Source organism: Mauremys mutica, chromosome 3 (genome assembly GCF_020497125.1).
Source record: "Mauremys mutica isolate MM-2020 ecotype Southern chromosome 3, ASM2049712v1, whole genome shotgun sequence".
In the NCBI taxonomy this organism is placed as follows: Eukaryota; Metazoa; Chordata; order Testudines; family Geoemydidae; genus Mauremys; species Mauremys mutica.
Genome location: NC_059074.1, coordinates 105,348,415 through 105,362,727, shown reverse-complemented (window position 1 = coordinate 105,362,727; position 14,313 = coordinate 105,348,415). Strand labels below are relative to the sequence as shown.

Here is a 14,313-nt window from a genome sequence, read left to right as displayed (position 1 = left end):
GGTAACACAGTGACCCAAAACAGCCTTTTCAAAACAAATGATTGTTTAATCTTAACAGTAGGAACAAAACGTAACCAGAGAAAAGGGTTTTTAAACACAATGAAAGATGTACACGCATATCTATCTTACCTATAGGCTTAGGTAGGCCTAGTAGTTTAGCCCAGACACTCCAAACTTTAGGGACTGGGTTTCACTCTGGTCCCCAGCAGTCTCTGCCTTTGGAGGCTGCCTTTTTATCCATCCCAAAGTTTTATGTTCCAGCCCTTCCCCCATTATTACAAGCTGGATGACTGAACTCAGCGTTGTTGGAGGTAAAATATTAGAATGAATGACTCCAGTAAATGGGGCTCCCTGAAGTTACTGTTCCTTAATACAAGAAATCTCTACATGTATGAGCCCCGTGTAATCATACTGCACATAACACAAACAGAATGTAGAATATTGATAAAATATTACAGGCATCCCCACCTCCTTCACAATATTCAGCCTAAATTTTCTTTCTAGGGAAATTAAAGGGAGCACTGAAGTGTTTGTCAGAGGAGTCCTGGTCTTTTAGCTTCTTAGCAGAGTTATGTCTCAGCAGTAGCATTTCAGCATATCCCTGGCATAGTATCAATCTAATGGGAGTTCAATCAGTGGAAAAAGTGCAGGCTCGGACTCCTAGCATTTATGCTTGTACAGAGCCCTGGGTATCCTGACATTACATTGCTGTGATATCATGAAACCAGTGACCTACGGCTGCTCCAAAAATCTGCCTGTGAAAATACAAATCTAGGATGTGTGCCCAGAACATGGAATGCTCTTTTCAAAAGATTCCCCCTGAGAGACCTGCAGTGACAAAGGAGTTTGGTGCGTTGAATCACCCTATTTCTAGGCAGTTACACAGCTTCCTTTCCCATTCATCAGTATTTACCTACATGTGCTGGTTAAGTTTTAAAAGCCCCTTTGGCTTCTTTTCAAAACTATTATTTTTTGAACAATAATGGCAGCTTGCTACTATGGAGGCAAATGCCTTTGAATTCTGTAGAAGACAAACTCTATAGAACACTGTGGGCCACATCTTCCCTGGTGTAAACTGAAATAGCTCCACTGACTTCAATCAGTTATTAATAACCATTGATGAATAGAGCAGGAAGTTTTTTGGGACAGAACTGCCAAGGAGCAGCAATAACAACAGCAACAGTCAGAGCTTATATAGTGCTTTACAAAGGCGGTCAGTGTTGCTGCCCCTATTTTACTGGTGGGGAAACTGAGGCACCAGGAGGGACGTGACTTGTTCAAGGTCACCCAGCAGGTCAATGGCACAGCCAAGAGTAGAGCTCAGGTCTCCTACAGTCCAGTCCAGTGCTTGATCCACTAGGGCATGTTCTTTATGTTCTGGACACAAATCCTAGATTTATATTTTTGCTGACAGATTGTTGGAGCAGCAGTAGGTCATTGATTCCAAGACATCAAAAAAAAGAGGATAATTTCAGCATCTGCCGGAGACAATCCCTCAAGCTCAGTTACACCAGCTGAGGATCTGTCCCTATAATGTCTCTGATAAAGCTACAGAGCTACTTTCAACATGCTCTGATCATTCAAATCAGTTAGTGAACATTCCTATACAGCATGTTTCTACATTGCCTAGCACAACTGAGCCCTGATTCTGATTAGAAGCATAAAACTGGCCATACTGGTTCAGACCAATGGTCCATCTAGCCCAGTACCCTGTCTTCCAACGGAGACCAGTGCCAGATGCTTCAGGGAGAATGAACTGAACAGGGCAATTATTGAGTGATCCATGACCTGTCGTCCAGTCCCAGCATCTGGCAGTCAGGGCCTTAGCCATCTTGGCTAATAGCCATTGATGGACTTATGCTCCAGGCTTATCTAATTTTTTTTTTAAACTCAGTTATAGTTTTGGCCTTCACAACATTCTCTGGCAATGAGTTTCGCAAGTTGACTGTGCGTTATGTGATGTGTAGTACTTCCTTTTGTTTGTTTTAAACCTGCTGCCCATTTATTTCATTGGGTGACACCTGTTCTTGTGTTCTGCAGAGGGGTAAACAACACTTCCTTATTCACGCTCTCCACACTATTCATAATTTTATAGACCTCTATCATATCCTCCCTTAGTTGTCTCTTTTCCAAGATGAACAGTCACCATCTTCTTAATCTCTATTAATATGGAAACTGTTCTATACCCTTAATCACTTTTGTTGCCCTTCTCTGTACCTTTTCCAATTCTAAGTTATCTTTTTTGAGATGGGCAATGAGAACTGGACATAGTATTCAAGGTGTAGGCATACCATGGATTTATATAGTGGCATTATGATATTTACTGTCTTGTTATCTATCCCTTTCTGAATGGTTCCTAACATTCTGTTTGCTTTTTTGACTGCCATTGTACACTGAGCAGATGTTTTCAGAGAACCATCCACAATGACTACAAGATCCCTTTCTTGAGTGGTCACAGCTAATTTACACCCCATCATTTTGAATGTATCGTTGGAATTATGTTTTCCAATGTTCATGACTTTGCATTGGGGCTTGCAGCACTGCCATAAACACAAATAAAAGAAACAAAACAAAGAATCCTTTCATAGTCTATTCAGTTTTTGGTCACACAGGCCATAGGGAATCAAGGTACTATCGGGTATTTTTTTTATTTGATCCAGGATTTCAATACAGAGTGTCTGATCCAGATTAAACAACCAGATATGTGCCATAACTGAATCCAATTTCTTCTCCACTGGCACTTTAGTAAGCGCCATATTTTAGCGCTATGGCATGCTGATCTACAGGTAACTGAATGAAGCCTAATGTTCAAGTATTTAATATTTTAGGCATCTGCAGAATGCATTTAGAAATTAATCTGTACTGATACGATCATAATACTGTGTTCATATGGCCATGGTAACATAATACTGACCAGTTAACATGGTGATGAGCGGAAGACGGTGCTCCTCAGGGTTTCCCCAGTAACCAGCCTCTCCCAGGATGTTCCTTTCCAGTACCTGATGGTAGAGCTCCTCAACCCACGCTTGAGAGAATACCATCAATACTCCACTGGCCTGAACCTGCTTCATAAACTCCTTCTGCAGAGAACAATTCAAATCCAAATGTAACATGACAGTCAGTCACCAGAGTGTAAGCCTGAGCCAGCAGATCCACTACTCCTCTCTGAGTGCATCAGACTGCTGAAGAAATGAGGAGGAAAAGGATGGGGGTATGGAGCTTCTGTAAGAGTAAGAACTGACCTAGGACTAGATCATGCCTGGCCCATACACACCTGGACAACGGCAAGTGCGATGGTGCAAGGAGCTTTTCACTCTTTGTGACAGCTCATGTAGGAGACAGGCACAATTACAGTTCCTATGGTGAGGGAATTGGTGGGACAGATCCTTCAACACTTCTCCTGGGCTGTACAAGACCCAAAAAGGGTGTGGGAGGCAGGCCATGGTCCAACACCCTCAACTTCAGCCTGTTGAGTAGGACCTGAGTGCAGGGAGATGTGATGACACCTGCTGCTCTCCACAGGCTCTGCACTAGCAACTAAGCCCTTAATGAGACAGGGCCCATTCCTGAAGTCCTTACAAGGGCCAAACTTCTAGTGACACACAAGGCCAAGTTCAGGCCTGGTGCAAGGGGTGCAACCCCTAAAGACTTCAATGGAAATTTTGTAAGGACTGAATTATTATAATTGATAAAAACATATGGTAAATGCTAATAATGTTCAAGGAATAGTTTTGATAATCACTGGAATCGAAATACTCTTAAATAGTACCGGTAACGACTGTTTCTCCCCTCCTGCCCCAAATGATGTCAACTAGAGCTAGGTGAATTTATTTTGGCCAATAGTTTATTCATCAAAAAAATGCATTTGGGGGGTGTGTAACAAAAATGATTTGCAAATTTAGGTCAAATTTAGTGAATAGTTTATAGTAGCTTCATGGTTTGAAAGTATCAGGTTAGTTTCTCTGCCTACTCTCAAATGGTTGATAGGAAATGAACATATTTCAGCTGCTCCAAATAAAATAAAAACTGCATCGTTAGCCACCCACAGAAATTTTTACTTCTCACCATGGTTTGTTCTATATTCCTCACTTACCAGTAACACAGGTGCTTGGGCAGGTTTCTTCCTATAGTAGTCAGAGTTGGATACCTTCAGGTTGAGAAGAAGGGTGTAGTGCGAGACCATGTAGATACTGTCTGCATTCATCAGAGTCTGGAAGCTGAAATTGGGGTTCCCCTCAAATCCTGGTGAGAACATCATATCTAACGAAAAGGCAGAGTGTGAGCCCTCACACTTCAAATAGATTTTATTCTGGAACAATCATAACTTAATTCTAGTAAAACACAGGCCTTTCAATAGTAATGAATATATATTATGTGTGTCTATCATGAACATTTAATATAAACAATATTTTTCTCCATTCCTATCTTGAATGGTGCTGAACACTCTGATTCTAGTCCAGCAAAGTCCTTAAGCATGTGCTTAACTTAACCATATGACTAGTCCAAGACTTCAAAAGGCCAACTGACATGTTTAACGTTAAGCACATGGTTAAATGCTTTGTGAAATCAGGGGCAAAGTGCTCAGCACCTTGGAGGATCAAGCCCCGTAACATCACTCTTTGACCTAAAATTACAATTACAGGGAGAAATATTTGGTGCTAACGTGGCTGGAACTTGGCACACCTCAAATTGTCAGCAAATGCTGGACAGCTCATGTAAGTAGCACAAATAGCTGCTTTTCAGATGTGCAAAGCACTCCCAACTCCACTTGCCTTCAACAGAAGCTGTGACTGCTCAGTACCTCTGAAAATCAGGTGTGTTACGTATTTATATGTAACTATATCATCTGATCATTTTCATAATGGCCTGATGCCTCCTTCTCAGGTAGATATTAGACAGAGCTATACACGTTCTTCAGGGTTGGTTAGTTTGACTTACTGGTAGGAAAACATAAGTCAAGTAACTGGATTATTTATCTGAATCCTTGTTTTTATTTTTAAACTATAGATGGCCACAGTATTTTAGGGCCTTCATCTCTGTTGTTAAACTCCACTTATAGAATATTAATTGATTGATTAAGGGATAATGATCATCCTAGAGGAGTATTTGATATGAAGCAAGAAACAGCTTCTGAGGTTGGTTAAATGTTTCAGCAAAGCTGAGTCATTTGATAACTACCAAGTGGTTTATTGCAAGTATACTCCTCCCACCATAAAGATCATGCCTGTTCTTAGACAAGATTAAAAAAAAGATACAATAAACGATAACATTAAAAAAACCACACACAGAAAAAAAATAATGATTTTCTTGCCTCGTGAGGGTTTGAAAGTTCTGTGCTGCTGCCTCCTTGGACTTTCCATTGACGTCACTTTGGGGGCGTGGATAAGGTGAATAACTGTTTGAGGGCGGATTTAGAAAGTGAATAATTGTTCACGGGCGGGTCTAAAAAAATGAATAACTGTCTAAGCGAGTGGTGTGTGTGGAAAAGGAGTGATGGGACTGGACATGTACTGTGTCCACAAAGATTTCCATACTACTTGTGAGCGGGAAAATGTTTGATATTCCTGTGGTGACACCTGGGAGAAATCTTTATCTTGTCTTGTAATAGGCCCCTGTTTGGCAAAACACTTCACCATGTGCTTAACTTTAAGTCTATGAGTAGTCCCAGTGATTGCAATGGAACTACCCATGTGTGTAAGTGCTTTGGTGGATTGAGACCATGAGAATGAAACTCTCAGCTACAATATATCAATTTGCTACTTAAAGTCAGCTTATAAAAGATACATCAGATGCATGAAAGAAGAATAAGGCATTTAAGAAATATTTTAAAGAAAACATGGACTATTATCTTAGGCACAAAATTTTGCATATAAAATGCATACAAAATAGCACACCAAACTGATGTACACAATTACTGCAATTAAAAGTGCAATAATTTGCAAAATTGAAAATGAAAATGGCTAAGTGTGCATGCAAATTAGGTATGCATTTGTGTGCCCAAAGTGTTTGAAACTCTGGCCCCCCCAAGTTACCAATTCCTCTAAAACATGGGAAAGTGGCAGTTCCCTCACATACATTTAATGGACTGAGCGGATGCTCAGCCTCTAAAAGGAACTAGCAGCTAATGTGTAGGCCTGCATTCATGAACTATTTGCAAGGCACAAACACCATAAAACCCTGCCACTAACAGAATATGTCTTGCATCCGAAGAAGTGGGTATTCACCCACGAAAGCTCATGCTGCAAAACGTCTGTTAGTCTATAAGGTGCCACAGGATTCTTTGCTGCTTTTACAGAATATGATAGATGACTGATAAGCTGTGCTAACTGTCCTGCTTAATTATCCAAACAATGATGTCTGGTTTGTTAGAATTAACTCCTTGGTACTGTTCTGAAAATAGCTGTGTCTGTGTTTAAGGAATATTGGTTAGTAATTTTAAATATAAAAAGCTGCACCCATAACAAATGAACTCATTGTCTGGATGTGGACAACAATTCATTTAATTGTGTAGACAGGTCACAGAAGTCATACCACACAGATTTAATATTTTGTTTAAATCAAGATTGTGTGCCGAGAGCTTTCTGGTAATGAAGTATTAAATTGTACTGTATAAACAAGCACCCAACTTAGTACTATAAGTTTTCATTGTCACTGTTTTGATCCAGCAACAAATAGGGGAAGATTTTTCTGGGGGGAAAAAAAGATTAAAATTGTAATCGTAAGATTTCCCAATGACATATTTCTGACTCTTACCTTTCCTGTATCTCTCTACCTGGCTGACTTTACATCTTTTTTTTTTCAAATCTCATCTGAAAACACATCAGTACTCCCTTCTCTATACCTCATAAATTCATGCTCTCTCAGCTGTTTTTCAATTCTATAATTGTGTAAGTATTTTGGGACATAGCTGGTATGAAAGACACTATTGTAAATAATACTGTACTGCATTGACCCAGTGCATAATAAAAAATATAAATGGAACAAAGTAGGTAGGATGGGGGTTCTCTGTGTTGAAACACGGATTTATTGAAAATTCACAAGTTAGCTTGTTAGCATCCACACTTAATGGATTTAACTGTATCTACTGTAGCTATAGGTCAGATCATTTGCTTAGTAACTGGGTTCTTTACAGAAGCTAAGCTTTCCATCTGTGACCATCACAAAGAAAACAGCAACAGATCTTTTAAACACTGAATCATCAACTGAGACTTGCACACAGATGTTGGGAGGACACAACAACTTTCTTTGCTAATATGCAACCATGGATCCATGAAAATATTAGGATACTTCTTCCCATGTGAAAAACACCTGGGAGCGTCTTATGACTCGCTGAGTGGTTTTTGTTTGTTTGTTTGTTTAATATTTGGCCAAATCAGACTAGAAATAAGGTGAAATTTTTTAACAGTGAGAGTAATTAACCATTGTGATAGCTTAGCTATGGGTGTGGTGGATTCTCCAGGACTTGCAGTCTAAGTCAAGACTAGATAGCTTTCTAAACGAGATGCTATAGCTCAAAGAGAAAGTATGGGCTTGATGCAGAAATTATTGGGTGAGGTTCTTTGGCCTGTGTTCTTTGGGCTGAGGATATATAATGCGTCATTTCTGAGTTTGTGTGTGTGACAGAATGAACGAATGAATGAATAAATGAATGAAAAAAAGAGAGGACCAAGGGTACAGGTCGTTGTGGTGAAATCAGTTAAGAAACAGAGAAATATATATTTTAATGAACATTTGCATGTTGGCTCATTGTCAGGATAAAGAAATCTCTTTACAAATAGAAAATATTTATACTAGCCTAACGTATATTTTCAATAGAAAAAAATCAGCTTTCACTTGGTCATCTTTTGTTTAATTTGCAAAGATCAAACTCCCAAAGATCCTCACCCTGAAAAGTTAAGTGTAACTCATTTGACCTCTTTTAATGCCCGTGCCCCTTGACTATTTTGCACTTGCTGTGGGACGAGAGTCTGTTTAGGTGACATATAGAGTAATAATAGGAACAGATGCCCTTTTAAAAATGCACTACTGTGAGACTTTTGGCTTCTTTGTGAGGTTTTGAATTGTTAATACTAATGCAGGTGCATTGCAAGCTATATTTAATCAGTTTTAAAATAGGAGATGGGTTTATGCCCCTTTTATCCCTATGCTAATATGAGATTCAAAGCCCTCCTTACTCAGAAGAGGTTGTTTTCCCCCACTCTGCTCTTTTCATGTACAGTACAATATAATGGGAAACTTAGCTACCACATCAAAATTTATCTTCTCCCTTTATTGATTTTAGGGCCCGTCTATTAAAATCAATGGAGAGACTCCCATTGACTTCAGTAAACTTTGGAGAATTTTGTTTCACTCCAAAGAACAATAGTTTGTTTAAAGGAACATTTATATGCTTGATACACCATCAGTTTGCCTATTCTAGAAGTGTTTTATGATTGCTTATTAGAAGAGAGGCTCTTCAAACATACTGCATGTTGATTGCATAGTAAATATCTGCTTTCAAACCTGAGCAGAAGGTCGAGGAAAAATTCTGGAGCGCTGAATCCACCTCCTCTACACTATGGAGTGTTATAAGCCGAGGAAGAAGCGCTTCAAGGGACTGGACAAACAGCTGGGCACTGTGCTGGTCTGCTTCTTGGTTCTTCAGTAATTTCAAAGAGAGAGCAGCGGTACGCAAGGACTTATGACCTGGACAGTCCCTTGGGGTCTGCTCTTCGTCAGCCAGGGAACAGTTATCAGACCCTATGTCTGAGACATCTGACCTCCCAGAGTCTTTCTCTGCTGCCATGGAATATTGATCACATGAATCAAATTCAGTCCTAGAAAGATCTTGGTCATCAACGCTGAAGTTACTTTCACTATATCTGGATCCATAGGACCGTGTCCTGCAATCAACCGACAGGAAGTTAGTTATATCTGGATAAACGATGGTGTGACTCCTTTGAACCACATCTGGCTGCTCTATTGTTTCTGATTCTGGCTCTTTACACCCAATCACTTTAAAGTCTTGGCCAGCTGGAGACTGCAGAGAGTTTTTTTGATCTTCGGGATTATCCTCCGGAGTAGTCTGCCCCATATCTCCCTCCAAAGTAGTTTGACCAGTATCTGTGGTAACACTAATGCTAATGTCAGGACTCTTCTCATTTCTCGATTCCCAGGGGGTATGTTCCGATGACAGGATGCGCCTTTGCCACCTAAAGTCAGCATCGTTGATCTCCATGGAGTCTCGGCTTGTCTCAGCCCCATCCCTCAATTCTTCCAGGCGTCGGAGTAGCAGGTGGACTTGTTCCTCATTAAGGCCTTTCCCTTGGCTTAGTTCATCTAATGCCCCGAGCAGGGCACAGACACAAGAAACGGAGGCATAACATGCTTCAATACCACCTTTTATGCAAGCTTCAGTCATCCCATCCATGATACTACAATTTCAAAATAAAAAAAATAAATGAAGTTTATTCTAGTTGATTAATCAGATTCCTAGAATAAGCTGATATTGCTAACATACATCATCAATTTTCATAATAAGCAGGATAGTGGAATAGTCCTACAAGACTGTTCATGGCAAATCACCACCTTGATGTTCCTTTATTTTAAATTCAAGTTCACCTTTAAATACTAAAAAATAAATATCCCCCCAGTAATTAACTTAGATTTAAAAATGGCAAATCAGGAGATCTAAAACTAAAATGATGTAAAATGAGTCTCTCTTTTTAAAAGCACCCATACAAAATGATACCTCCTAACTCAACAGATCTGCTCTTCTTGTGTATTCAGAGCTACAACTGCCTATTGTAGGCCCTGATCTTGCAACACTTATGTATGTGCTTAACTAAGTTTCTGAGCAGCCCCATTAACATCTAATGGAACTACTCATGCTTAAAGTTAAACATGTGCATAACTGTTTTCAGGGTCAGGACCTAATGGCCAGATTTTCCAAAGGTATTTACGTGGATTTAGGATTTCAATGGAGTTAGGTACCTAACCTGCTTTGGTATTTTAAGAAATTCCACTAGGTGGGACTATCTGTACCTTTAGTTACATAAACACCTTTGAAAATCTGGTCCTAAGAAACTAATTTTTACTACATTTTATTCCTCCTCCATTTTCACAGCTCTGTTCACTAGCATTGCTAACTAGGAAGAAAGTTTACATGGTTCTCATTTGTGTACGTTCCTGGTAGAGTGGTTTTCCAGTAGATACTCAACCGTAACAAGTTTGTACACCTAAAAGAAAAGACGCTAAAGAAGGAAATAAAGCATACAGTTTGAGAAGATCCAGATGGGACTTCCTTTTCGAGATTGACCTCTTTCTGGATTCTGGTTCAGAGGAGCAGGGTCCTGCCAAATCACAGAGCCGTCGTGGACTACCTAGTATCTAAAAGAAAAGAAAATCCAAGTTACCCAAGAGTTATCTAATCACTATGCCGCTTAAATAAATGAGTTTTTGTTCTATGGAGTAATCTGGATCAAGGAGAAGCTGAGCTATTAACACTGTCAAAGGACAGGTCACATCAAAGGAAAATACATCTTATTTCATTTATTAAGGCTACATTTCTCTCTCTCTTTTCTTTTTAAACAAAGAGGAAGACATGGGGAAACTGCATACACTGAACTATGAATCAAATACAGAATGCTTTACAATGCTTTAAAAATAAGCAGAAAAATACAAAAAAGACAAGCACATTTCACTTTGTACTTTTGTACAGACAAAAAGGTAAATGCAGACAAACTGCATAGAAGACAATTCAAATATTAAACATAAAGCAAACATCTTTGATAGTGTAACAGATCTAGGACCCCACACAGGGAGGGCAAGATGGGGCAGGGGGATCATCTGCTGAGTCACCCAGTTGTTAGGTGCTAGGATCTTGCATAAAAATGCAGAAGAACTTCTGTTGATTCATAGTGGCAGGTGGTGGCTCTTTTTAATTCCAATCAGGAGATAAAAGTGGAGGTAGTGTGCCTCTCTCAGGAGAGGGAACAAGAGGATGGGATACATGTGTCAGGCATGAAGAACCCTGTTACAGGTTGACTGGGCATTTTAAGGAGATTTGGTCCATTACCCAAGGTGAATGGCCCAGGGCAGGGCTGGTAAAGAATATCTGCCTAGGAAAGGGAGCTAATGAACACCTGGGGAGGTGACTGACCTCATTTGGTACATCTGGAGAGGGTGTAGTAGGCTGACAGAGGAAGTTAAAACTGGGAGTTGAGGGTAGTCAAGGAGAGAAGGTCCTGGGGAGGAGCAGTAGCTGTCTAGAGCCAGAAATAAGGGGATTTGGGAAAGCTACAGGGATGGATTAGTTCCTGGGAAGGAGCAACACTCGAGGGTGGTGGCCCTGTGAGTCAGTGTCCTGAGAACAGAATGAAGGAACAAGAGGAACAGGAAGAGAGACTGAAGTCACAAGGCCACAGGGGCGAGAGAGTTTTTTATGGTATTCTTTTTGTTTGTCATCCTTCAGTGTAGAGACTGGGACTGAAGAGGACCCCCCACCCCCAAGAGGGGAAGACTATGATTGAGTGGAGAATTTGTGAGTTACTAATCAATCGTGGGCATTATTTGGGATTCTAAGGAACCTGGTCAGAGGGCCATGCGAACTGCCAGAAGGAGGTGTTTGGGGATGGTGGGCCTGTTATAAAACCTTAACAACAATCTGAAGCCCGAGGAAAAGCTTAGGTTGAGGTTTACATTTTGTTATTATTTAAATCACAAAGAAAGGCAAACCCACAGAACGGCAACGAGTTGTGAAGACTAACCTAGTGGCTGTGTATGTCCTGTTTAGAAACTCTTCACTCCTACACACCTGTTTTTTGTGTGCTTGAGCTATAAAAGTGCCCTCGGGTTAAATGTATTATATTTTTTAAACAATAATGTACGTTGAGACTGTTGTTGTGCAGGAGACTGTAAAGTAAAGCGCAATCCCAGCAAAAGGTACTCCATGGAGTCAGCAACAGCTCAAAGGAGCTCCATGGAAGTTTTTTGATTCTTGGTGGCTCTCCCAGTTATTGGGAAGAGACAGGTACTAGTAATGGAGGATTCGTTCATTAGAAATACAGATACAGTAATTCCTTGCTTAACGTTGTAGTTATGTTCCTGAAATACGCTACTTTAAGTGAAACAATGTTAAGTGAATCCAATTTCCCCATACGAATTAACGTAAACTGGGTGCGGGGTTAGGTTCAGGGAAAAATTTTTTGCCAGACAAAAGACTCTGTGTGTGTGTGTGTGTGTGTGTGTATGAATATGTATGTGTGTATATATTATATATATATATATGCATGCACAGTATAAGTTTTAAACAATTTAATACTGGTACACAGTGATGATGATTGTGAAGCTTGGTTGAGGTGATGAAGTTAGAGGGTGGGATATTTCCCAGGAAATGCCTTACTGCTAAATGATGAACTAGCACTCAGCTGAGCCCTCAAGGATTAACACATTATTGTTAATGTTGCCTCACACTCTACAAGGCAGCATGAATGGTCAAACAATGATAATCAATGGGATACAGTAATACTACGATACAAAATATATAGGAATGACAGAGTAGGTCATGCTGGTTGGGGAGTGGCAATATATGTGAAAGAAAGCATAGAATCAAATATAGTAAAAATCTTAAATGAATCAAACTGTACCATACAATCTCTACGGATAGTATTTCCACGACTGAATAATAAAGGATATAGCAGGAGAAATATACTACTGACCACCTGACCAGGATGGTGAAAATGTTTCAGGAGATGAGAGAGGATACAAAAATAGAAAACGCAATAATAATGGGGGATTTCAACCATCCTCATATTGGCTGGATACATATCGCCTCAGGACATGATGCAGAAATAAATTTTCTAGAGACTCTGTAAATGATTGCTTCTTGGAGCAGCTAGACCTGATACCCACAAGGGGAGAGCACTCAGCTAGATGGACGATTGGTCTGACCCAGAATGGCCATTCTTATGTTCCTGTTCTAGTGTCTCTGGTACTGAGATGCTTTCCTGAACAGTTAGAGAAATGACTGGAGCTGGCATGGCTGCTCAAGAAGCTGACAGCTACCTTGTAGCTATCCTACTGCACCTCAAAAACCTGGCATTGAATCAAAAGATATATCCATCTTGGCTTTCTGAACATTACAGTGCCAGGCTGACTGCCTCCTTTTAGCAAGAGGAGAGGGTGGGAAAAGATGCCAGAGAACTTGGGAACAGAATCATTTTACTTTCTATCACCCATCAGGACTGTTATGCCTCAGTCACAAGACCTGCTCCCAACAGAGTAATACAGCACAAATATTTCCAGTGTTGCCAAGGCAGCTGGTATGATTGAGGCAAACATGATCAGAAAGGAGTATTAAGCATTGGTCAGACTAAATACATTTAGCAGAGTAGCCTTGACTGTAACAGCTCTGGATCAGAAAGGATTATTTTGATATCCATATGGCTATCCCATATACTGGACTTCTACACACACACTTCACTATAATTTACAATTAGCAAGCGTTTACTTCCAGTGCATTTTGTTTGAATTCATGTCTCAATTTTCCTACCTCTTTCATGATCTTGATGGCTTCCACTCGGTGCTGGGGTGGGGGATACAGCAGCATCCGGTGATAGAGTGACTGGAGCACAGGTTTCATGGATTCTACTGACCCCACCAATCGAACCAGTTCCGCAGCAATGTAATATATGGTCCGAGCAACGGGGCCACTGAGGGCAGGTGCTGTGGAGGAGCAACCTGACCCTCGGCCATGATCAGCGACCCCTGAAGAGGGCGAATTGGCCTCGAGACAGATGCTACTGTGGGCAGAGGTGATTGTTTTGTCATGAATTGGATTTCCCAGGATTACTACAAGGGCTGGACACAATTGCTTCCTGGGGAAAGAGAAAAAGGAACAAGTGGAAATAGGAAAAAAAATCTCCCAGAAACAGCTTTATAATAACCTATAACCATTTTCAACCCCTACACACACTACAACTCTCCTGTATCTCTGGAGTTGTTTTGAATGCAGGTTTTGTTATTTTTTCAGGGACCATGTAACAATGAAAGCCAGGGACATACAGACTTTAAAACCCATCACACTTTACTCATGGACAAAACCTGCATGCAAAACCCACTCTGCGTCCTCACCACTCGGAGCCCTTTGGGTTTTGGTCAGTCCTATCAGGGTCTGATCTCCCCCCAAAACAGCTGTTAAAAGCGCCTTTCTTTGATAAAATTCTAGTCCCCCTCCATCAGGGGACTCACCTCTGTGGCTTCAAATCCTGCATCAGGTGATCCATTATGTGGTTACAAGAGAGAGAGCCTCTATCCAGCCCCAGCCACCCTAAG

At 40.6% G+C, this 14,313-nt stretch overlaps 1 protein-coding gene across 4 annotated transcripts in view; it reads right to left on the bottom strand.

The window, feature by feature from the left end:
- Positions 1 to 14,313, bottom strand: part of ARFGEF3 (ARFGEF family member 3) — a 119,835-nt gene that overhangs the window by 34,837 nt on the left and 70,685 nt on the right. For 2 of the 4 annotated variants that reach the window (XM_045010877.1, XR_006578229.1), the window contains exons 11-16: positions 13,532 to 13,856; positions 10,256 to 10,368; positions 8,503 to 9,413; positions 5,312 to 5,395; positions 4,094 to 4,260; positions 2,915 to 3,080 (exon numbers count right to left, since the gene is read on the bottom strand). In XM_045010877.1, the coding sequence (XP_044866812.1) occupies positions 2,915 to 3,080; positions 4,094 to 4,260; positions 5,312 to 5,395; positions 8,503 to 9,413; positions 10,256 to 10,368; positions 13,532 to 13,856 (1,766 nt within the window). The remainder of the gene's footprint in view (positions 1 to 2,914; positions 3,081 to 4,093; positions 4,261 to 5,311; positions 5,396 to 8,502; positions 9,414 to 10,255; positions 10,369 to 13,531; positions 13,857 to 14,313) is intronic. The other 2 variants (XM_045010878.1, XM_045010879.1) reach the window with 1 other exon arrangement.